At 42.8% G+C, this 23,447-nt stretch overlaps 1 protein-coding gene across 13 annotated transcripts in view; it reads left to right on the top strand.

The window, feature by feature from the left end:
- The window catches only part of LOC135324128 (proteasome adapter and scaffold protein ECM29-like), a 78,608-nt gene extending 57,256 nt beyond the window's left edge, over positions 1–21,352 (top strand). For 6 of the 13 annotated variants that reach the window (XM_064499692.1, XM_064499686.1, XM_064499690.1 and 3 more), the window contains 20 exons: positions 711–878; positions 1,790–1,869; positions 2,621–2,726; positions 4,622–4,669; positions 5,801–5,922; positions 7,189–7,339; positions 8,229–8,294; positions 11,187–11,276; positions 11,782–11,848; positions 12,835–12,926; positions 13,008–13,074; positions 13,315–13,506; positions 14,388–14,596; positions 15,289–15,332; positions 15,943–16,135; positions 16,834–16,987; positions 17,631–17,736; positions 17,932–18,020; positions 18,821–18,892; positions 19,863–21,352. In XM_064499692.1, coding sequence (XP_064355762.1) covers positions 711–878; positions 1,790–1,869; positions 2,621–2,726; positions 4,622–4,669; positions 5,801–5,922; positions 7,189–7,339; positions 8,229–8,294; positions 11,187–11,276; positions 11,782–11,848; positions 12,835–12,926; positions 13,008–13,074; positions 13,315–13,506; positions 14,388–14,596; positions 15,289–15,332; positions 15,943–16,135; positions 16,834–16,987; positions 17,631–17,736; positions 17,932–18,020; positions 18,821–18,892; positions 19,863–20,002 — 2,256 coding nt within the window. In that variant the 3' untranslated portion in view covers positions 20,003–21,352. Of the gene's footprint in view, positions 1–710; positions 879–1,789; positions 1,870–2,620; positions 2,727–4,621; positions 4,670–5,800; positions 5,923–7,188; positions 7,340–8,228; positions 8,295–11,186; positions 11,277–11,781; positions 11,849–12,834; positions 12,927–13,007; positions 13,075–13,314; positions 13,507–14,387; positions 14,597–15,288; positions 15,333–15,942; positions 16,136–16,833; positions 16,988–17,630; positions 17,737–17,931; positions 18,021–18,820; positions 18,893–19,532; positions 19,838–19,862 lie in introns of those variants that run through there. The other 7 variants (XM_064499687.1, XM_064499691.1, XM_064499693.1 and 4 more) reach the window with 7 other exon arrangements.
- The last annotated feature ends 2,095 nt before the right edge of the window (positions 21,353–23,447 follow it).

The raw sequence follows: 23,447 nt of genomic DNA, 5'->3' as shown, positions 1-23,447 counted from the left end.
AAGTCACTAGAGGCCAGTTGGTGACTGAGCTCTTTGTACTCGTCCTGTTGAAACCCATGAGACTTCATGGGTAGGTATCTGTTCTGCTGTGTAAGAATGGACAGTTGGGCCCTGTCAGAGTAGGCAAGGATATGAATGAACATTTGAGTTTTGAAGTAAATATAGACACACACAAAACTGTAATCCCCAGAACTTCCAAAGTATGCAGTTAAGATAGGGTTGTTTTATTTATAATTTTTCAATCTTTGAGTTATTCCTTAAGTGTCCAGTTCTTCTAAATGCAGCAGAGGTTATGAGGAAGCAATGGCTCTCTCTCACCAGTCCTTCAGGAAAAAAAAAAAAACTGTTTTTGGAAAAACCTACTCAAATTTGCATAATTTGAATCCCACCCCCCCCAACACTTTTGCACAGGGGATCAAATGGGACATCTTGAAATGAAGGATGGAGGGAGGGAAGTGTCTTAGTAATGTATTGTCCATTGGGTGACTGTGTGTTTAACTTTATTGTGGCACACTGACCAAGGCTAATTCTGGTATCACTGTAACCCTTTAAATCTCTTTTGTCTTGGTATCTAAACTGTGGCAAATCAGCAGTCTGGGGCTTTGTTCCAAGCCTTTATCAGCTTTGCCACTGACTGTGATAGGCCCAGGAATGATCCCTGAGTGAATGAGCAGATTGTTTCAACAAACATTCCTATTTCCTCATTTCAGGGAGCAGCTTTTGGTTTCAGTGTGATAGCTACCAAAGCTGGAGAGCAGCTGGCTCCATTTTTGCCCCAGCTTCTCCCCCGGCTCTACTGTTACCGGTTTGACCCCAACCTGGGCATTCGACAGGCAATGACCAGCATTTGGAACGCCTTGGTCACTGACAAATCTATGGTGAGTGAGCACCAGGGACTGCTAGAGTGCAAAGTTGTGGGCTTGCTGCCAGCCAGGAGCATCTTGTAGAGATTCTCTTGGGGAGGGAGTATCTGGTGAAAGGAGGCAGCTGCAAGAAAAAGGAAGAAGCATTGTTCTATAAAACAAGAGATGCTGGAATCCATGGATGTGACGAAGGATGTTCAGGGGCATTTCTGCTGCCCTTTATGTGTGGAAGGATCTTCCAGAACTCATTTGTGAAGCCAATGTTCAAGTCTACGATTTACCTGAAAGCAGGGATTTTCTGCACTTTCCACATTGGTTATGAGAAGCTCCTCAGGAATTGTTATAGCTGAAGACTCTGTTTCCAGAGTAGTGGCATCTAAACAAAATTCCTCAGTTCTTCATAAAAGAAGAAAGAAGCTCATGGGAAGAGGTCCTGCTGCCAGTTTGAGGACAATCCCCCCCCCCCCCCCCCATTTCAGACGATAAGAGATTCTCAGGACTTTCCCTTCCTCAAGGTTCTGAAAGGCCTAGAATTGGATTACTGAGTTTTTTGCCCTAGCAACTCCAATCTTACTGTGAAGTCATTGACTCTCACCCCTCCCCCCAAGAGCAGCTGCTTCTCTTCTGAAATACATGTGTGCTGCTGTTTCTAAATCTTCCTGTTGACAAAGGCCTGAAGGACCTTTCTCTTTTTTCCACAGGTCTCTCTCACAGTCCTGAGCTGTAAAGCAGGGGAGAGAAAACTCCTTTTCTAAAGCAGAGTCAGAATAAGCTTGTGCAGGGTCAGCTCTGATAAGATTTAGTTCATCTGCTTTGGCTAGTACCTCAGAAAACATGCTGTATTGTCCAAAAGGACCTTTTTCTCAGAGTGCAGGACAGGGATGCCTGGTCCATGCTTGTTTTAAGATTATTGTTTTTAATACTAGGTTGATAAGCATGTGAAGGAAATTCTTGGAGATCTGATCAGCAACCTAACCAGCAGTCTGTGGAGGCTCAGGGAATCCAGGTATTACTGAAAAATAACAGATTTTTCTTCAGATTCTCGTCTTTTCTTTAATGTAAATCCTGTTGAACTAAAAGTTTGGGGGGAGGAGGGGGACACAACCCTCCATCAGAACAGAGCCTAGTTGCTTGAGAGTGAGCTTGAGATGTAATACAACCCTGAATCTATTTGCTTTATTGATTCTGATGAGTTTTTATTGCTTGCAACCTCAGTGTGATACCAAACAACATTTTCTGAAGGAGGAGTCTTCTGGTCACAGAGTTCTTGGCTATTCCTTGGATGTGAAGTATTGCTTAGTGTTATAGTCAGTGAATATCTGGCTATATAAGTACTTGGCAGCAGAGTACAGTGCTGTTAATAAACTACTTTTTGTGTATATTGGTTTGTAGTTATGTTGTATTGAAAACTCTAAGTTCTAATATAAACTCCAGACTTCAGACCTTTGTGTTTTCTTCTTATCCTGTGCTCAATAGAAAATAAATCTAAAACTGGAATGTTTGCAATAGCTAGAACTTCCATTGCAACAACCTTTCTCAATTGCTCACAACTGTCCTAGACTTCACCTGTCTGGCTGAATTTTTTTTTTCTTTGCTAAGGACTGCATTTGTATAATAGAATAGTTTTACAGTTTGAGGGAAATAGGCACAGCTCCCATTTCTTTTAACCAGCTACTTATATTCATAAAAATATATGTATTTATACTTATATCAAATAAACGCACCTTGTAATGAAAATAAAACTTTCTTGTTTTCAGCTGTCTAGCACTGAATGACTTACTAAGAGGAAGACCTTTGGATGACATTATAGACAAGCTTTCAGTGATCTGGGAAATCCTGTTTAGCATGCAAGATGACATTAAGGTAATAGAACTGATAACTGATCAGGAAGGTCTAACAAAGTACAGCGATAAAATTTTAAAGTGTTTAAAAAAGGGGTTAGAAAATAATATCTGAGAAGAGAGATCTCTGAGGAGCCAAGCTGAAGCCAATGGGAGTTTTGGATATTTAGCATGCTACAAGTTCAGGCCTCTGGTGGTTAAAATTTCCATGCTCCTTGAGAAATTCTTCATGTGTGTTTCTTAAGTTTATAAGTGTTGGTTTTCATTCCTGGTATGCTTATTCTTGAAAATGCTGAGCACTTTGTCCTGGATCAAGAAGAATTTTTAAGTATATGCTTAACACTACGTACAAAAGTATTCATCTTGGCACTGCTGTTATCTCCTCTCTTTTGGGTCAGTTTGGGCATCTTTAGCCAGGTGCAAAGAGACTCTGCAAGCAGGATGTGCACAACTAAAAAGTATGATGCAATTATTTATTGTTTAGCACACACAAGATAGCTAGGATTTAATGAGCTATTAGGCTAAGCATTAGTATGCTCGCCACCCTGATAAGGCACCCGAAGAGTCAATCAGAAGGGGAAGGGTCGGCTTCTGTGGCTCCCTGGGACAGATCCTCAGCGTTGCTGACTTGCCATCTTCCACCAGCTCTGTTGACACTGATGACTCGACACAATGATACCTGACTAGTGCCTGATCAGTCTCCTTGTTTTTTTTTTCCCTTTAGGATTTTATACCTTTCCATGTTGGTGTTTTCCATCTTGAATCCTTGCGCTATTAATGATCCTGTCTCAGCAATCCTACCTCCGTCTGTAATTTTACCTTTCTCATCTCTCTGCAGACTTTCTCACAGCTCTTTCTCACAACTCAGCAATGTTCTCAGCAGTCTGAGCTGAGGTTATGCAGCTGGGCCATATCATCGCTGGACCTTGGATCCTTAGTACACAGGCAGCTAAACCCTGGGAGGTTGCAGCAGGGGTTACAGAGGGAGAGAGAGTTACACTGCTCATGTGCTTAAGTGCTTTGCAGATATGAAGTCAGGGTCCTCAGATCCTTCCAGGACTGAGCCCTCCTCTCCCTAGATCCAGATTTCCCTGCTCAAGCAAGGCTGAGCTGTTTCCCAAAGTATACTGTGTTAGGACAAGGAGGCTACTTCCATACTAGCAAATTAAACGTGCTCAGGAATGTTCTTAGGCACTGATCCAACTGGCACAGAGCATTCTGCCTCTGTGCTAGTGAACAGTCTTAGTCTCCAAAACAGAGTAGCTGCTTGCAAACTGCCTATTGGGAAAGGTCCCTGGGATGCTCTGATTCCTGAAATGTACTTGGAAATTGTTTGGGAGAGTCTACTTGGGACAGGCCAGAATTGTGCCTAGCACATCTTAAGAAGTTACCAGTCTAGATGATTGTGTTCCAGTGCCCGGGAACTTTGCTAGACACTGTTTAGTTTACTGATATAGACAAAGCTGAAGAGACTAGTTGGTGTTGCTGGTGGACCTGCATTAATTTTGCTGTTTGTTTTTATTCTTTCTCCAATTATAAACATGCTGTTGATTAAAGCATCGCTAAGCAAAAAATATGTTGAGGAGAAGATAAAGTATACCCAAAGGATTTTATGTTTTCTTTAGTGGTAGAAGGGTGTGTGTGGTTTCTGGGGCATGAGGAAATTAGAGTACGAGAAATCCTTTTAGTGAACAGAAGCACAGACAGCCTGGTGGTGTCAGGTAGCATTTCTAATCTACTTATCATTGAATAAACCAGGTATTGAGATTGACCAAAGGCAAAAAGTTCTTTGAAAGGTAATAATCATTAGTCATGAATATACTTTTGTCAATACTAGTCTTATAACTGTTTATGAATGCAAACATCTATACGCAAGATTTAAAACCAGTAATAATGGATCGTTTGACTTTTCTTTAGGAGTCTGTGCGAAAGGCAGCAGAGTTGGCCCTAAAAACTTTAAGCAAGGTAAAACTCTAACTTTGTCATTCGTGTACAGGAAGGTGTGTGTGTTATTAATGTCAGATAATTGTTTGTTTCCTTCTCTCTAGGAGTGACTTTTTTACCACAAATTATTCTCTTGCAGACAGCTCTAGTATGAGATGCTGTTACACAGCATTACACTGTCACACAGCACAGCCCACTAGAAACCAATGGTAATAGGATTGGTCCCATATCCCTCCTATACCTTTATTGAAATGGGTGGGGTTTTGGTGCTTAGGGCCTGTAGGGCTGAGACTAATGTGATATTAAGCTGTGTACAACCACAGGAGGAAGATATTGAATTCTGTCTCTTGCTGCCCATGTTTTTGTGGGGATGAGATTTAGGGAGATGTTCTGTAATTGGAACAACAGCATAGCTGGTTGTACAGTGGAACCTCACTGATCTGAAACTCATTAATCCAAACAGCCTAGTTGAGCACGAACCAAATTTCTGTCTCTGTTCCTGGTGCTGTTGCTGCCACAAGAATTTTTTGAGTGTAGTACATGTATCACTTAATGTTTTGTCTGCTATTCTGAAAAAGTCATCTCAGTGGAAATGGAAACATATCTGAAGAACTGTACCTGAAATAGCAACCTTCACATTGCAATAATATAAAATTTCAATGGCCTGAGTGGTGATCCAGTCCCAAAATTTTGCCAGTGCAGAGTTTCAGAACCTCTTGTGCTTTGGGACTTACTGCTGTCCCTCGTGGAATGGTTGAATCCACATGGCTAAGATAGCTCACCCCTCACCTGGGAGGTGATTCAGACCATTACTGGATCCAGTTGCGGATGGGCCTCTCAGCTGCTGACTCTGGATTTGCTAGTCTTTGCTGCCCTTCCCTTTCCTGGAAGCTGAATGTAGCTACATCTCCTTTTAGGAACTCGGTCCAGTGTTTTAATACTTACTAAAGAAGAGAATGGTGGTGTAACAGACCAAATCCAGACCTGATATAAGCAGGCACAATTCCGCTATTTGCGTACAGCCTGGATTCGGCCTTGGGTGCTTGCTCTGGTTGATCCGTGACTTCTTGTGTCCGATAGAGAAGGCATTTTAATATAATTTGAGAGGGAAGTTTATACAAGCTTGTGATGCTGATTCTCATCTGTCCTCAGGTCTGTGTGAAAATGTGTGATCCCTCTAAAGGGGTAGCATGCCAGAAGACTATAGCTGTATTGCTGCCTTGCCTCCTAGACAAAGGAATAGTGAGCACAGTCACTGAAGTCCAGGCTCTCAGGTTAGTTTTGTATCCTGTAAATTCCCTGGGGTGAAGGTATGATTCGTCCCAAGGGGACCCGGGTTATTCATGTGAATTTCAGAATGTTTTTTAATCATTTTGCTATTTAAGTCACAAGTTCCTTCCTAAAAGAGCCCTCCTGCTGAATCCTTTTCTCATTGAGTTCAGACATCAGTTCTAAGAACTCCAACTCTCCCTCTAGTACCTCCTGTTTAACTAAGTGGAGGCAGTGGGGTTGACAGTAGTCTTAAATTTCAAACGTGGAGTATCTGGTCTCGCTGCAATTGCCTAGATTTGTATTTCAGCAGGTCAGGAAGTCCTTTTGTCTCTTTACAATTGGCAAACTGATCTGCAGGGAGCTCGCCGTGCTTGAAGCTCTCCTTTAGAACTTCACAAACTGGTATGTCTCCTCTGAAGGTACACACAAAAAAAAAATAATAAATTCCAAGGTAATTTTTGTAAGAGCAAAGTCTTGTTTCATGTCCGTTTTTTTGCCATTGTTCTGAATGGTGACAGTTCACACCCTAAAGGTGGCTGCATTTGGTGGCACTGATCAAATACATTTTATGTCACGTAACAGTTTGAGGTCCTTTGATGTGTAGAAACTATATATGTTTGTCACTTTGTAATCTTGTTTACAACTTCATTTACTTGACCGACAGAAAAATTACAAGAGTCAGACCTGAAGTAAAGATGTTCTTGGAAAAAAATAATTCACTCTCATTGAACACGATTATCCAGCATGGTTTAAAAACAAACAAACAAACAACAAACTATATTGAATCTTTGTTGAATTGTTTCCTTCTTTCTGATGGGTTTGAAAGCACTTAGCCTTTCTGAATTCTAAGTGACAGTTCACTAGCGCTCTCAGGTAAATTGCTCTTTGAAGAAAGATAAAAGAGATGTAGTCTGAGGGATGCAGCCAGTCTGGAATGAAGATGTGCCATTTGAACATATTGTTGTAGTGTGTGTTTCTTGGGCAGAGAGACAATTGATACTTCTGGGCTGTCTTTGCCTAGAGCTTCTTTTTAAAATGAAGTAATATTGCTTCCTGCATCTGTCCTCAGTGCTGTCTCATTTTCAAGTGCTGCTTGTTTAAGCAGAGAAATATACAGATGATATCTGTTTGCAGACAGATTTATACTGGTGTAACTGAGATTTGAATTGTTCCTTTTGTTAGTACAGAGTTAGAGTAGACCAGAGAGCTTTTTGGACTGACTGATTCTATAGGTTTCTGCGGTGACCTCATCTTTGGTCCTTTTCCAGCATTAACACTCTTGCGAAGATCAGTAAAAGTGCTGGGGCTATGCTGAAACCTCATGCGCCAAAACTCATCACAGCCCTTCTGGAGTCCTTGAATGTGCTGGAGCCCCAAATCCTCAATTATTTGAGTGTCTGTGCTACAGATCAGGAGAAAGTAAGTGCATCTATTATGGGAGAGGGTCTACAGATCAGAGGTGCAAGGATTTAGTGTCTCACGTGTCATAGGCATGAATAGAACAAATAACAGACTTGGCTGAGAAGCGTCTCAGGGTTCTAAGAGAATTAGCTAATGGGTACTGCACAGTTATTTAAAAAAATGTGTCATGGTCATTATAATTGTTTTGTCATTTTTGTTTATTGCACTAGGCCTCCACATATTTCAGAAAGTAAAGAGCAATCTCAATAGCTGCTGTTAAATACTACTTCAGCTCCATATAACTGTAAAACCAGGCACAGGGAGAGCTTACAAACATCCAGACTGCATTTATGCTTGCAAACTTTGCTCTTATTTTTCCCAACAGGTTAATTGCAAGACCTTTGCTTCTTATAACATTAGAATGTATGCTGTAAGAAGGAAAGATGCCATAGCATAGGCCAGAAAGAGTTATTCTCAGCACCGTGTCCTTTAACCCCTCACAGAGAAGCATATTAATCTGTTGCAATCTCTCAAGGAAGTGATTGAAGCCCCACTGCTTAAGAGCAAATTGAGATAGTATAGGGGGAGGGGGCAACCACTGTCCTGCTCCAGTAAGAAGGGAGTAGACAAGATGACAGAGTAGGGCTTTCTCCTTTTTTCTTTTTCATGCTGTCAGGATTGTGTGATTTAGCTCCTGTGCTTCAGCTAGAAGAAATAACCCTCTAAATGGGAAACATTCATAGGCCGTAGAATTAATTACTCTTTGTCTGCATGTATTTGAAATGTGTTGTGGTTTGAGTTTGTGAGGAAGCAAGTTATAGCTGATGTTGCGATCTGGTGACTTTTCCACTGGTTTCAAACTGAGTTTTCTTTTATGTATGGTTTTTTTTCCCCCTCTTTTCTTTAGACTGCAGTGGATGGTGCCAGAGTTAGTGCTGCAAAATCATCTCCCATGATGGAAACAATTAATGTGGTAGGTACTTGATTCAAGAAGGGATCAATTTTAGGGTACCTTGGAGGAGAAGATTGAGTTGAAAAGGCAACCTAACAGAATTCCTCTTCAGGCTTCATTTTTTTGTCAGATCTCCCTATGGATGTCTGTCCACCTTCTCAGATATTGATTTTTCCCACCCTGCCCCTACAACTTACCCCTCACAGCAGTTGTAAATGGCCATTACTCCATTTGGAGTCAGAGGAGTTGTGACAGTTTCTCCATCTATGAACCTGCCTCATTTGGCAAAGAGAATAGAGGGCATCTTTCAAGTGCTCTTCTGTGGATGACTTGGCTGTTTTTGGCCATGCTGACTGACAGTGTTTCTTCATCTCTGACCCTAAAACTCCACAATACACTTGTTGGGCTTCCCAGGAGATGATGAAGTCATTGTTCTTGTGACACCAATGCCATCCGGTCCATGACTTCTGGTGCCTTAGACATTGCCGTCTAGGTCTCACCAGTATTTTAGATGGAGGAGACATTTTGAGAAAAAGCTGATGTCACTGAAAGCGCTGTCAGCAGCTGGAGCTTGGCACCCTAGTTTTCTGTCAGCTGATGCCCAGGCATTGTGTTATGGGGGGGTCTGTCCTGGCAGAGCTTGCTGCCCTCCTACTTGTAATAATTAAGAAGCTGTCTTTTTCTGAAGAGAAGAATCATAAGATAATTCAGGCTGGAAGGGACCTCACGGGATGTCTAGTCCAACCTCCTGCTCAAAGCAGGGTCAACTATGAGGTCAGACTAGGTTGCTCAGGGCTTTATCCAGTCGGGTCTTGAAAAACTCCAAGGACGGAGATTCCACAACCTCTCTGGGCAACCTGTTCCAGTGCTTAGTTATCCGCATGGTGATTTTTTTTTCCCTTCTATCCAGTCAAAACCTCCCCTGTTTCAATTTATGCCCACTGTCTCTCATGCTCCCACCATGCACCAGTGTGAAGAGCCTGGCTCCATCTTCTTGATGACCTCCTTGCAAGTGTTGGAAGGCTGCTATTAGGTCTCCCTGAAGCCTTCTCTTCTCCAGGCTGAACAAGCCCAGTTCCCTCAGCCTCTCCTCATGGGACGTGCTCCAGGCCCCTGACCATCTGGGTGGCTCTCCACTGAACTTGCTCCAGTTTATCGATGTTTTTCCTGTACTGGGGGGCCCAAAACTGAATGCAGTATTCTAGTTGCAATCTAACAAGTGCTGAATAAAGGGGGATAATCACTTCCCGCGATCTACTGGCTATGCTCCTGTAAATACAGTCCAGGATGCTGTTGGCCTTCTTTGCTGCTGGGGCACACTGCTGGCTCATGGCCAGCTTGCTGTCCACCAAGACTCCCAGCTCCTTTTCAGCAGAGCTGCTCTCCAGCCAGTCAGTCCCCAGCTTGTATTGTTGCAAGAGGTTCTTCTTTCCCAGGTGCAGGACTTGGCATTTGTCCTTGTTGCATTTCATAAGGTTCCTGTTGGCCCCTTCCTCCAGCCTGTCTAGGTCACTTTGAATGGCAGCCCTGCCCTCGAAAGTATTGACTGGTGCCCCCCCCCCCCCCCCAATTTGATGTCATCTGCAAACTTGATGAGAGTGCTCCTCCTGGCACTTCACACAGCCAGGAAAGTGGAGGGCAATGGGTGTGTGAACACCTGAGCTGTTTTGGGTAAAGTGAGGCCACCAGAGCTATTCTCTGTTTTCTGGTCTTAAGGAAAACCAGCAACAAAAACAACAAACCCTTCCTTATTTTAAGAGCATTTGGAGTTGCAGGGCCTCTCTGTGCCAGAGGGAACTGCATTTCAGTGTCAGGTGGAGTGGTCTCTATAAATAGTCTATAAAGCACTTGTGGATGAAAGGCTCCATATAAAAGCATATGCATAGATGCCCTACAGGCTTGAGTAGCTGCTGCAGTTGGTGAGCTGTTGGCCATGCCTTTTCCACCTTCCTCCTAGCTGTGGGGTGGAGAATTGTGCTGCCCTCTGCTGTCACTGCTTAAGATTTCCTGGGGAGGGGGGAGAGAATGAGAGATCCTATGGCTTCCTTGGAGCAGCAAGGGGCAGACTCCAAAATGACAGACTCTGCTGACACGAGGATGTCCTGGTTTCTGAGCATCCTTCCCTCTATTCCTATATATCCTGGGGCTGGCTGTGAGAGACAGGAGTAAATTATGCCTTTGACAGGTTATAATGGATTATTCTTTTTCTCCCTTCCCCTTGCCAGTGCAGGAGGAAGTGCCAGGAGAATTAACTTCTGAGGGTTACCTCAGAGAAGGTTACCTTCAGCTGATATGTAATCCTTGGCTCTGCTAGAGGATGGATCTCCCCTCTGCAGACAGTGCTACACAGAATGCTGGTAACTTGAGGCTTTCTGTTTTGCCTACTAGCATCTTAGACACAGGAGATTAGAAATCATTCCAATAACATCTCATCTGTTCCTTTATTTAACTTTTTTTCCACTTGTTTGCCTTGACTTGTTTAAAATCAGTCTGACTAGTTTCATTGTCTAGTTTGGCTATGTTACAATTGCTGTGTCAGAGCTTCAGACTTATGGGAGAACATTGAGGTTTGCCCTAAGATGTGCACACCTCTACATCTTTCTTCTCCTCCCAAAAAGGAATTTTTGCTAGTATGTTTCTTTCACCTTTCCAAAAAGGTGAAATATAGACAATACACCAGTTCCAGCAGTACAGCTGCTAATTTCAGCAGGGTCATCTCAGCCTAGAACTGAGACAACAGAATTTTTATGTGGCTTAAGCTACCTCGTGGTGTCTTTCTCACAGCATGCAACAAACTCTTGCAATGCAGCAAAATGCTGGCCTGCAGAAACTGAGACAAGCCACAGTTGGAGGCAGACCAGCTTATGTGCATCACCTTTAAGGTTTTTCTTTCTGTCCCTTGGCTTTTTCTAGTGCTTGCAGTATTTGGATGCATCTGTCCTGGGTGAGCTGGTTCCTCGGCTCTGTGAACTGATCAAAAGTGGAGTAGGTTTTGGCACAAAGGTACGCTTGCAATTTCAATTGATCTTTTTGCAATAACCTAAATATGGCTCATCTGACTTTCCTCTTTTAAGGTGACAGCTTTGGCTGATGCAAACTGGGATTGTTTTAGGACTGGATCTCTGTCCACCTATATCACTTATTTTCAATGCAGGTGCCCCATTAACCTCACCTTGGCTATGTAGTTGTTGGGTTCTATGAGCGTAGAGTGTGGAATGTTGTTTTTGATACCTGTAAATCTCTCAGGCCTGTCTGTCCTGAGCATGGGTCCTGGTAGCTTTATCACTTTCCTTTTTCTGATTTGATTGTTCTCATTCATTTTGATATAAACTGGTCTTCTGCTTCTAACATTGGCTCCCTTGTATGTTGGAGCAGAGGCTGGCTGGGTCCAGAGCACTTCGTACAAGTACTTCCAGCACCACAGCAAGTATTGCTGCTTGATTCTAGGGGCTAACGATGTTTTTTGTTTGTTTGTTTGTTTTTCTTTCCTTCCCTTGCAATCTTCCAGGGAGGCTGTGCCAGTGTAATTGTGTCATTGACCACACAGTGTCCCCAGGATTTAACACCTTATTCGGGTAAGGCTTGTTTCTAGAGCAAGGTTTTAAAGTTGATTTTGTTGTTCTTTTGTAGGTAGCGTTCCTATCCTGTTGGCTCTTGATTTTCATCACCATAATGGCCTTTGTGTATGCATTTCCCTCAGACTGTCTGAAGCTGCCTTGTGCATTTGAGGGTTGGCATGTTAGGGATAGCTCCTTAGGATGTTAAATGCCTACACCAAGTTGGAGGGAGTGGAGGGAAGACTTGAGGAAATTACCTTCTGCAAAATAGGAACAGGCTGAAATGTCTCTAGGCTTTGTTAGAACAGACTAGCAATGCCTGTGTTAGCACAGTGCTGTGATAAACACTTGTTCCTTCAGCTTGTGCTACCCAGCAGAAGGGTCATAAACAGAGGCTGCATGTCTGACCCAATTTAGAGCACCTTTTCTGGGGCTTTCCCAGTGTGTCACCCTTTGTTAAATGCACTGGCCAATAATAGCTGGATCATAGGAAAATGTTTAAGAAATTTGCTATCTCCAGCCTAATGGAGCTCAGGCAAGAAGGCTGTTACTCTTATACCTTTGCTCCCGAGTTTGAGTCTTGTCGACAGTCACCAGGATCTTGGTTCTCTGTTTACACCCAGGCTTTATTATGATTTAAGAGTACTGAGAAGATCTCCTTCTATTGCAAAAAAAGAGAAATGCATCTGAATGCAGCTGTGCTGCCAATGTCAGGGGAGCACCAACCAACTAGTGTTGGTTAAAGTATGCAGACTGTGATTGGCAGAACATCAGCCCCATCCAAGCCTTCCTGCTATTATAAGCTATGTTATGCCATGTTCTGGTTAGGCATAAGGGCTAGACAGATCTAGAACCCAGTTTAAATGTACATAGCAAACATGAGAAGAGAGAAAGCACATAAACACACATAATTTGAGAAAATGTAGGCTGTAGTTCCTGTCACAGCAATAAAAACATGATACTTCTGGCAAAGTGAAGTCAGTCTGGGCACCCTCTTTCAACAGGCAAATTCATGAGTGCTTTACTCAGCAACTTGACTGATTGTGACAGCGTGGTACAGAAGTCTATTGCCTTTGCTATGGGGCATCTAGTACAGGTGAGTTGGGGTTTGAGTGGGTTTTAATTCTTTTTTTTCTTAGTGTATATTTGACTGATTTGAGTCTCTCTTCTGTTATAGACCTTCCAGGACAGTAGCACTGAGAAGTTACTGCAGAAACTTAGGGGTTGGTACATGGAGAAGGATGGTATGTGGCTTTTGGGATATTCAGTTATAGCATATGATGCAGAGGAGTGGTTCCTGGTGATGGAAGAAACTGATAAAGAAATGTTTCTAAATTGTGATGCTTAGTTTTGCTAGCTGAATAACTAGCATGTAACGTTACACAATGCTGTGCTCTTCTCTGCTTCCCAAGAGGCTGACCAAGCTGTTAAGGGAGAATCTTGCCCCTCAGTCACCAAACTGTGATTTGTTTTTCCTCCTTCAGAGACAGTTTACAGAACAGGCTGTGCTTTAACTGTTCATGCCATGGGACGTTACAGCCCAGATGTAATGAAGAACCATGCCAAACAGGTCATGCCAGTGGCATTTCTTGGCATGCATGAGGTCCTGGATGAAGAGAAAGGAGAGAACGACAATTCTACTCTGTGGACTGAAGTCTGGAAGGAAAATGTACCTGGTAAATTGCCTAAAGATGGGTAGGAACTTGCTGGGACTATATGATGTGAAATATCATGCGTGCTGGGAATCCTGTCTCCATTTTCTTCCATGCCAAAGACTTCCTGTATGAGTTTGGGCAAATTATTTGGCCTCTCTGTTGTTATTAAAAATAATTAAAATAATAATAGTGTTGCTGATACCTGAGGATACACACACACACACACACACACACATGAATAAGTATTTGAAGATGTGAGGCATTTAGTGTCACAGTAATACATCCATATCGTGCTGCGGGTAGATGGACATTTCTGGAAATGTTGGTGCTAGCATTCAAAAGGTTCTGTGCATTCTGCAGCTGTAGGGGGCTTTGGATGGTCCCCACCTGGGGTTGGAGATCTCATCTGGTCCTCTGATAGTACCTGTAGTTTTAACTTCAAGGGATTAAGTTACCCTATAGAAAAGCTTCAGACCCCAGTTTTGCTATGTTTTCTATCGGTAGAGGAAGATGCAGGTATGTAATGCATGATGAAATGGCCTTGCTGGCTCCTCCTCTGACCTGATTTTAGATCTCTCTCTCCCCCACCCCTACCCCCATCACCAGCTTCTCTTCCTGGGGGTTGGAAAGGGGGCTGCCAGAAAAGGCTTCCCAGAAATTTGTTCTTATAAAAAAAAGGGAGTTATATTTCTTCAGGTGTTTTTGAAGTACTTAGAAAACAGAACCCAACTTCAGTTAACCTGGGAGTCATTCAACTTTGTCCCTTTGAGGTAGGGGCTGCTGACTTGGTTTATGGCCAAAAAAAGAGAAATCTGTAACTGCCATAAGCCCTTTTTTGAAACAAGACCTGTTTTTTACTCTTTTTGTGGCAAAATTACAATTTTCTTCTGTTTGACATGCAGGTACTTATGGTGGCATCAGACTGTATATGCAGGAGTTGATAGCCATTACCCAGAAGGCATTGCAATCCCAGTCTTGGAAGATGAAAGCCCAGGGAGCAGCTGCCATGGCATCAATTGCCAAACAGACTGGATCCTTGGTACCACCATATCTAGGAATGGTACTCTCTGCATTGTTGCAAGGCCTGCCAGGAAGAGTGTGGACTGGAAAGGTAAAGAAGGAATTGATACCTCGTAGATTGATACAAGCACAAGTATTTGGTCCCTGAGGCAGGAAATAGAGCATTCTGTGCTCTGTTGGGAGCACATCATATTCCTGTAGAGAGGCTTGTTCCAGATGTACTTTTCTCTCATCTTGTATGTCACCATGGTACAAAGAGGAGCAGTGGTGTGTTCTGGACAAAGCTGGTGCTTCTCTGATGATTCTGATGTCTCTGATACTTTGTTCCTATTTGATCCAAAAAATATGAGGGGGAAGGTGTGTTGCTTTTTGAGGAGAAGTGGTAGGAACACTGGGTTTTGTCCCATATTTAATGGAAATAAAAATGTCAAGAAACATGAGTGGATGGAGTTCAGAGTGCTTTAGCGGTTTGGTTCCCATTTAGACTAGTTCCACTGCACCATATTTTGGCCTTGATGGGGACTAACTTGCGTTCAGAGGCACTGCAAGGCCTCTTTTCACTGCCAGATCAGGGTGGATGAGAAGTCAAGAACTCTGAGTCAGGAAGGAAGAGAAAGAACACCAGCCTGCAGGGGACAGATGGGATGAAGCTGTCCCGTCTCTAGGCTGGTGGCATTGGCATGCCTCTACCCAACCTCTAGCAGTAGAGTACAAAGGATGCCTCTGTGCAGTAGGACTTGCTGTGGAGCATTTCTCAGCAGGTGTCTGTTTTAATGATTGCAGGAGGAGCTGCTGAAGGCCATTGCCAGTGTCATCTCTGCATGCAGGTAACTGTCTTGAAAGAGATGGTATCTTCAAGCTTTGGGATCTCAGTTGCTGCACAGGGCCATTGCCTGGCTGATGCTAAGGAGCGTCTCTTGCTCTTCCCACAGGGAGGCAAGAAGAGGTAGAATGTTGTGAGCACTGTCCTGATCTTACACCAGGACGTGAAGAGTCTTTCTCCACTCCCGTTGAATCTATGTCACTGTGGGGAGGGCTGGGAAGTGGCAGAGGATGCTCCAGAGTGGGCTGCAGAGCTAAATAGCAGAACTAGGGCAAGGAGGGGGACAGGAAGATGCACTTGTGGCCTTTTGTCACCAAAGAGGGAAGGAGAGGCGAAGGGACAAGATGGACAGTTTAAAGAAGAAAAGGGAGGAAGTGGTAGAAGATGAGTGAGGGGAAAAGGCATGCTGGAAGCATGTAAGGAAGGATGGAGAAAGAAAAGGAGGGAGGACAGATGTAGTGATAGTGAAGAGTACCAGAGTGTAAGTTTAGTTACAGCTGTTGGTAGGCAGACTCGGACCTGAGTATGGGAACTGCTTGCTAGCTGTGGGAAAAACTGTGTTTGGGAAGGGATTAATGTGGGGCTGGATAGTCCTAGTACTCCTGGTGTTTCAGTGCAGAGCTGCAGAAGTCTGTGCCTGGCCAGCCCAGTGTCGATGAGGTTGTTCAGGCTGTCCTGAAAGAGTGTCACAAAGAGAATGTCAAATACAAGATTGTGGCAGTGCGCTGTGTGGCTGGGGTGCTACAGGAGATGAAGGAAGATCGGTTCCAGGAGCTGGCAGATATCGTCTTTCCTATGATAAAGAAGGTGACCTTTAAGCTTCTTGGGTTTTCCCTCATTCGAACCAAAACACCCAAACGGTGACAAACTAGCCAGGCCTGTTAGACCCACTGCTTCACCCTTTCCAAACCTCTGCCTTGAAGGCAACTGATATGAGGAGTACCTTGCACTCAGCCAGGTCCTGGATGGGGTTGAATACCAGCCTGTTAGCATGCCCCAGGTAGGGTTATAGCAGTGCTACTCAAATCCTGAATAAGCCCAAACTGCTTTCTGGGCCGAATCCTTTCTGTGGTGTCCAACTTTGCCCCAATACAGCATTAAAAGCTGATTCCTGGCTGCTCTGCAATCAATGAGGGACTCCTGGCAAGCTATGTAGAGGTAGGGTGATGCCCCTTGGTCTTTTTTTTTCCACATTTCTTCTCCCAGGAGTTGTGTGTGTACAAGTGGCTGTTTCCTTTGAGTATCTGCAGTGCTCCGCAAATCAGCCTCTTAAAGAACAAGGGAGTTGTTTGGATGCAAGGCTACGGAAGCCTGGTGTGCTCTCCTGTAGGTTGCCAGTAGCGTCAGAAGTGCAGTCAGCTGAGGGGGCCTGTGTTCTCTCTCTGTGGAAACAGTGACTAGGTATAAGGACTGATGCGTGCAAACTGCCAGGGAAGGCTAACTCAAACTGAAGTGTTTGTCTAGCCTGTCCTTGTCCCTTTGTCAATCATTCCTTTCTCTCACAGCCTCTGCAGAACTTTCATGAGAGCATGGGTGCTGGTTCACCAAAGCACAACAAAGAGGATGAGAATGAGAGGGAGAAGGAAGTGCAGATGGAATCCCTGCTCTGTGCCTTCGAGAGCTTGGGCAAAGCCTGGCCTAGGAACCCAGAGACACAGCGTAAGTCAGATAACAAACAATGTGCAAAGCAGAGAGTCTTGTGTGAAACTGTCTTCACTTAAAAAAAAAAAAAAAAAGAAAAAAGAAACAAAGTCACTGCCTGCAGCATGCAAGAAATGCTTTCCAGGCTGTAAGTGAGAAAGCAGCTACAACAACCTTCCTGCTGATTGAGCCTGTCCTAGGGGAAATTCCTCGCCATTGTCTTCAATTCACTTCACCAAACTATTCTGAGTGTGCAGTGACATGATAAAACTTTTTAGGCCATTATCTTCTAAGGTAGGGTGCCTAAGATGACTCAATCAAAAGCAGCCTAGTTCTGCTGAGCACATTTGCTTTCCATCAAAGCTGGTACAAGGTGAAAGAGCTGGGTATGTCTGAAAAAACAGGCTGCTTTTATTAATGTGTTAAAACTTAACGTGTAGCTGCTCATCTTTAGCTATGCATTAATAAAAGTGTTGTCCTACCTAGATTGATAAAGGTTTTAGGGTCATTTGTTAGAGGATGACGACTTAACTATTCTGCAGTGATTTTAGCTCAGTGTAATTTAGAGTACAGTCCAGGGAGCCACCTGGGAGATAAACCAGAAAATATTCACTTCTGCCTTTCCCCTTTCTAATGTAATAACATCCTTACTTTTTTGTAGGCTGCTATCAGCAAGAGTTGTGCAAGTTAATGTGTGATCATCTGAAACTTAGTACATGGAAAGTGCAGCTCGGAGTGCTACAGGCCATGAATGCCTACTTTCAAGGGTAATTTCTTCTGTCTGTACTTTGCTTTGATGTGGTTTTTCTTTGATGCTCCAATCTGCTTTGTGAAATTATGAGAGTCACACAATGATGTGTCAATAATACTTAATGGTTTCTCAGAGGAAGTTGAGCAAATCTGTAGAGAGACTTCTGTTCCTACTGACACAGGATGTCTAACAGTACTTTCACATTTGATAGGTTAATGCTGTTCAATGAGGAGAATTCAGACCCTGGGGCTTTGACAGAAATACTGTTGGAAACCTGTTCATCTATCACCCATTCTTTAGGTGAATGGATTTTTTTCTCAATTTTTGGTTGACGATGAATTGCCTGTTAATACACTTCTCTGAGGCTGACTAGTTGTTTCTTTGACTTCAAGAGAAAGTTCAGTGAAGGATAAGCATAGTCTGCATAGCCTAGCTGTCAGAGCCCACAAGCGGGTGTCAGAGGTAACACCTTCCCCTTTTTTGCCTTGCACTGCGATTATGACCTCACAGTAGCTGCTAAAGACAGTACTTTGCAGGATGCTTTACCCAGGAATGTTGAATACCTTTGGAGCAAGAGAGCTTTGAACAGGCAGCCTTGAACAGGCCTCCAATCAGGGTGCAGCACACTGTGAAGATCCTGTCCATGGAAAGGTTACCCGACATTTTGGTCTTTTGAGCTCTTATAGGATTTTCTTAAAAGAAAACAACTCTATTCATCATTTCTACTGTCAAACAAAAAGGATGTTCACATGAGAAACTGCTGCTTCACTTTTAGATAAAGACAAGGACATGCAGGTGGTGTAATCACCAGTGCCAAGTGGGAGCTGCCTACAGGCGCCTTCGTTACACTTAGCCAGCTAACTTTATCCTGCGGCCAAGGGATATGTGCAGCACAGCACGGGTCTGAAGGTCAAGCTATACGTTGCAGCATAGCACAGCACACACAGCACAGTACAGGCCTGTGCCTACTCAGGTTAACTGTTATGTGGATCACTAACTCCTTGATGTACAGTGGTCCTCCAGTTAGGATCACTACAAGTGGTGACTGCTCTTTGTGCAGCTAGTGCACATTTGGTTCTGAATGTGTTTTTTCTCCTTAGAAAAGAAAAGCTACACATCCATAAGAACAGAAGCTTTGTCTGTGATAGAACTACTGCTCACCAAACTGAAAGGTGAGGCTCTTTGTCTACTTGTCACACAGGAGTTCAGTGTTTGGTAAAGTTGGTACACGGCTGCGTGGCCTGGAAATGTGGAGAGGCAGCATTACCTTTTGTTTACAGCACTGAGTGGTTTAGGGGTATGCATATAGCTCTGGAAGGGTGGTTGGGACATGGAGCTTTGTAGTCGGGGGCAGGGAAAGGGAAATGGGAAACTTAGGGCTTGGAGAAACTATGGATGAATTCAAGGTGTAAAGTACTAGTAGTAGCCCATTGAGTGAGAGAAACCTCCAGCAAGGAGGGTTCCAGGGACTGCTCACAGGACTTAATCAGGCAGGTTGTTTCTACCTTTTCACACTCCTGGGGTCAGATTTCGCATTATGTTCTGGCTCCATAGGAGGGAGAGCCTTTGCACAGAAGAGATGGCTTTTACCCTTCCTGTGCCAAATTGAGCTCCTCATTGTTGATTTAGTGTTTCATCCTTTGCAGAAATTAATTGAGAGAATAAATCTCTTTAGGTCTTTATGTCCTATATGTCTGCAATTGCCCTTTAGTGAATGTCTCCTTTGTATTTCTATTATGCCCTACATGTTTCCTATATTTTAGCAGAAGAAGGGTTTGCATTCATCTTCCTTGTGCTTCTTACATCACACAGAGCAATTGTGAAGTGAGAAACATACGTACCTTCAGTCCCTTCTTTTCACATGTTCTGAGCCTGGAGAATCAAGTTCAACCTGGTCTAAATGGGCACAACTCATAGTGCAGCCAGTGGAAGCATGTACTGGTGTGTCCATCTGAATTTGCTTCTTCAGTAGCTTTCTCCTCAAGAGGCAGTATGGATTCAGAAGGAAATGTGAAGCAGTCTCTTTCAGCTCATCCAGGGATGGGGATAGCTTGTTGGGTGTTTTTTTGTTTTGCTTTGTTTTTATAGCATTCTAGTATTTGAGTGAGAACACCAGTCCAGTGTCTGTCTCTGTCTACACAGAAACTAAACAATGGGAAAGCCTTACACTGGAAAGCAGAGCACTCCTCATTGGTTCATTAACTACGGTGACATCAGATAGCAAACCCGAGTTACAAGAGAAAGCATCTTCATTGAAGAAAACACTTGAAAATCTTGACTAAATTGTAAAGCACAAACTACAAGGTGTCATGTAAAACAAACAAAAAAGTGCAGTGATGTGAAAATCAAGTAGGAAAATGAGAATTACTCTGTAGCATGCGTCATTCATTGGTTAAAAGAAAAAATGCCTTAAATTTTGTTCCTTTAATGTTATTTTTACTCTTTTAAGCTGCCAGTTAGTTGTTATTGTATTAGTAAATACCTATAATGATATGCCCTATAAGGCTTGTAAGCATGCAACATAAAAAAGTGTTAAGGGCAAGATACATTTAATTTTTCTTTCTTTTAATAGGCAAAAGAACGTTATTTAATTTTTTCCAGATCATCTTTGTCCCTTGAAGGAATTGTTGAAAAACCACCAGCACTGGAAAATGAAATGTATATTTTCATGTCACTGTATCTTGTGTGTAGAGATCTAATACTTGCTGTCTAAACAGTGATTCTTTGGGTCTCTATAGGAGAACTAGTATTTGTTATCTGCAAGGAATGAAATGCTGCCTCTGCTAAAGTCTGCACTGGAAAACAACTCCTACACTTCCCAGGGGCAGGATTTCATCCAACAATTCTCCCTCTGCTTCTCCTGTCTGCTCCTCCCTTGCAGCCTGTTTTCTGTCAGTTGTGAAAGGTAGAGTAATTAACTTTCTTTCCTCCATCTCTGAACTCAGAATGGACTGACTGAGACTATGCCTTCCTCAGCTAACAACCCCTGCTTCCCCAATTTTAAAGAAGAACCTTTTTCCTCAAAGGATGCATGAGAAAGTACTTAACTGAGCTGTGTGGGGATGAAGTAGTTTGGGTCTAGTTATAACAAGCCAAGGTGGAAGACTGCTCTTCTCAAAATTGTTTTTACATGGACACTCCTCAACTGCAGCAAAAACAAGATAAATTAAAACAATCTTTTTTAGGCATGTTTTTGAAGAGTGTTCAGAGTTTGCAATGACACATTTTTATAGTAGTAATCTTTTTTTCCCTTTGTGTTCGTAAGCCTGTTCTTGCTTTGGAAAGCTGTAATGATTTAGATCTGTCAATGTCTGTAACAAACTGAATCATCTGTCATTTCTCAGAAGCCTATCTCACACTGGTTTCTAGCAAATACTCTTTAATTTACATTTAAGAAGAAAGACCATATCTGCATTAACCCGGAGTAAAAAATTCTATTTGATGAAACGACCATGCTGCCTTGTCCCCCTTTTCCTCTTTACAGACAGGCATAAATCTGGCCACAATGACAACAGGCTTTTAGCAGTGTAAAGTGACCACTGTACCTTGATCAGACCAGTATGTGTACAGCTTCTCAGAGGTGAATGCTTTGCTGATAGTGAAATAAAATCATTAGTGTTGGCAATATCATGGCTATGGCGTTCAGCAGAGTTTGTTTTCTTACAGCACAAACTCTGTTCAGCAGAGTTTGTTTTCTTACAGTCTCTCTCTCCAGTTCCTTTGAGATTTGATCTGTTAAGTAGAGAATCTTTCAGATAACTTTACCCTTCCTCTATGCCCATTCAAAATCAGGTATAGAAACACCTACTTTTTCCTCAGGTGGTGTTTCTCATTCAGCGTTTCTGGTGCTGTAACAATTTAGTTGTCTGACTTTGTGGGGAAGGGAGGAATGGTAAGAAACTTGGCAAACATGGTCTGACCTGTCCCACTGTGGCTCTTGTGTTGCAGAAACACCAGCAAACATGAGCGCATCATATACTAGCACTGGTCAGTGGGCAACTCCTTGGTGCTGAGAGCTGGTGCTACAACACTTGAATCCACGCCTTGTGGCACAGAGCTGCTCTTCATTTACATATAGCTTGGACTACTGAGCACAATTGTATATTTTAAAATCTTACTGGGCTTTATGGTACTTACGGTGCTTACTTTATCTTACTGGTACTTTATGGTGCTTACTTTATGGTACGTCAAAAACTTGCCTACCATGACACATTGTGTCACAAGAGCTCATTTTTTGTATGAGATGAATATTTTCAGTTTTGCTTTGCTGTAGCAGTTTCTTGCCTGACTTGGGGTCTTTTCACATTGGACAGAATGACAGTTTCAGAAAAGCAAGAGCTCCAAGTCTCTGGTAATTTCATTTTTCACTTTGGAGTATTCAGAGACAGAGCCTTATATGGTGAAATGACCATAAGTAGAACAACTCTAATAGTTGTCAATAACAACCATATTTCTCCACTGGGGGGTTACAGTACATAGAAGAACATATTCTAGGAACTCTAAGAACAGCTGGATTAACAACTGTGGCCAGGATTGTTTGGGAGGTTAGAGATGGTATAACAGTTTCTCTCTGAATCACAAAGCAATATGTTTTTACTAATGATTACAGAACAAATTCAGAGCTCCTCTCTAAAGCATGTGCCTATACACAAAGTCTACCTGCACAGGAGTTAATACTAATTCAACCAAAGGTCTGATTCCCACCCCAGCTCATCTGTAAACTTGACAGGATTAAAAAAAAAAAAAAAGATGTGGCCTTCCTAGAGTTTTTCCTCTAAAAGTGATTGCACTATGTAAAACACACTGTTCTTTGCCCATTGTGGGCCTTCCCTTGCTGCTCTGATGCTACTTTGTATACCAGGAGTGAGGTGTGCAAGTTTGACACTATCACACATTCTAATCTGGAAATTGTTGCTTAAATGGTTGCAAAAAGCTTTCTTAATGTTGCAAGTTTTCCACTGAATTTGTTGCAATCTGTACTTGGCTGTTAAAGTATGTAAGTGGACTGATTGAAAGAAAACCCTCCTGCTTAGCAAAAAATTAAAAATTAAATAAAGGTGCATGACCTGTTCTTAGAAGTAACTACTAATTCCACCCCCCTGAACATTTCACGTATTTATATTCTAAATTCAAAGCTAGCCTTTGTGTTTATGCTCTGATCTGACCTGACATCTGGTATTTTTACTTTATGTAGGAGCACCTCAGGCCACTGACTTAGTTGAAGCTGCACTTAGTCCAATATTTGAGCTACTCAGAAAGGTGGTTGTGTTGCAAAGATACAGTACCTCTAAATAGTAAGAATTGTATGAAGGTGTTTGTAAGCCAAGAGCTTGGTCTGGTGCAACCAGCAAGGTTTATGAGATGTAAATGAAAGGAAGATGAGGCCATGATATTGCAAATAATGTATGTAATAGCCACTATTCAAGGAATTTAATGTTTCCAGACTATTTTTCAAAGCTAAGGAATCACCACAATAATTTCAGATAGAGTTTACCTTTCTACACATTATTCTGCCAGAAAAAGATTTCTTCAGGCCTCCTTGTAGAATTAGAACTTGCAGCAGAAGTGTAGTATGACCACTAACTGTGGGGAACCTTCCATTTTCCACTCACTGTGACAAGCTCAAGGCATTTTTCTGTGTGCTTTGGGGAACTGGGATGCTCTGAGCCAAGCTAGCTTCTTGCCTTCTGAGCTCTGGCAGCACAAATAGATACTTTACTTCTGGCC

The sequence above is a fragment of the Dromaius novaehollandiae genome, chromosome W, assembly GCF_036370855.1.
Source record: "Dromaius novaehollandiae isolate bDroNov1 chromosome W, bDroNov1.hap1, whole genome shotgun sequence".
Lineage (NCBI taxonomy): Eukaryota > Metazoa > Chordata > Aves > Casuariiformes > Dromaiidae > Dromaius > Dromaius novaehollandiae.
This window is presented reverse-complemented; position numbering and strand designations above follow the sequence as displayed.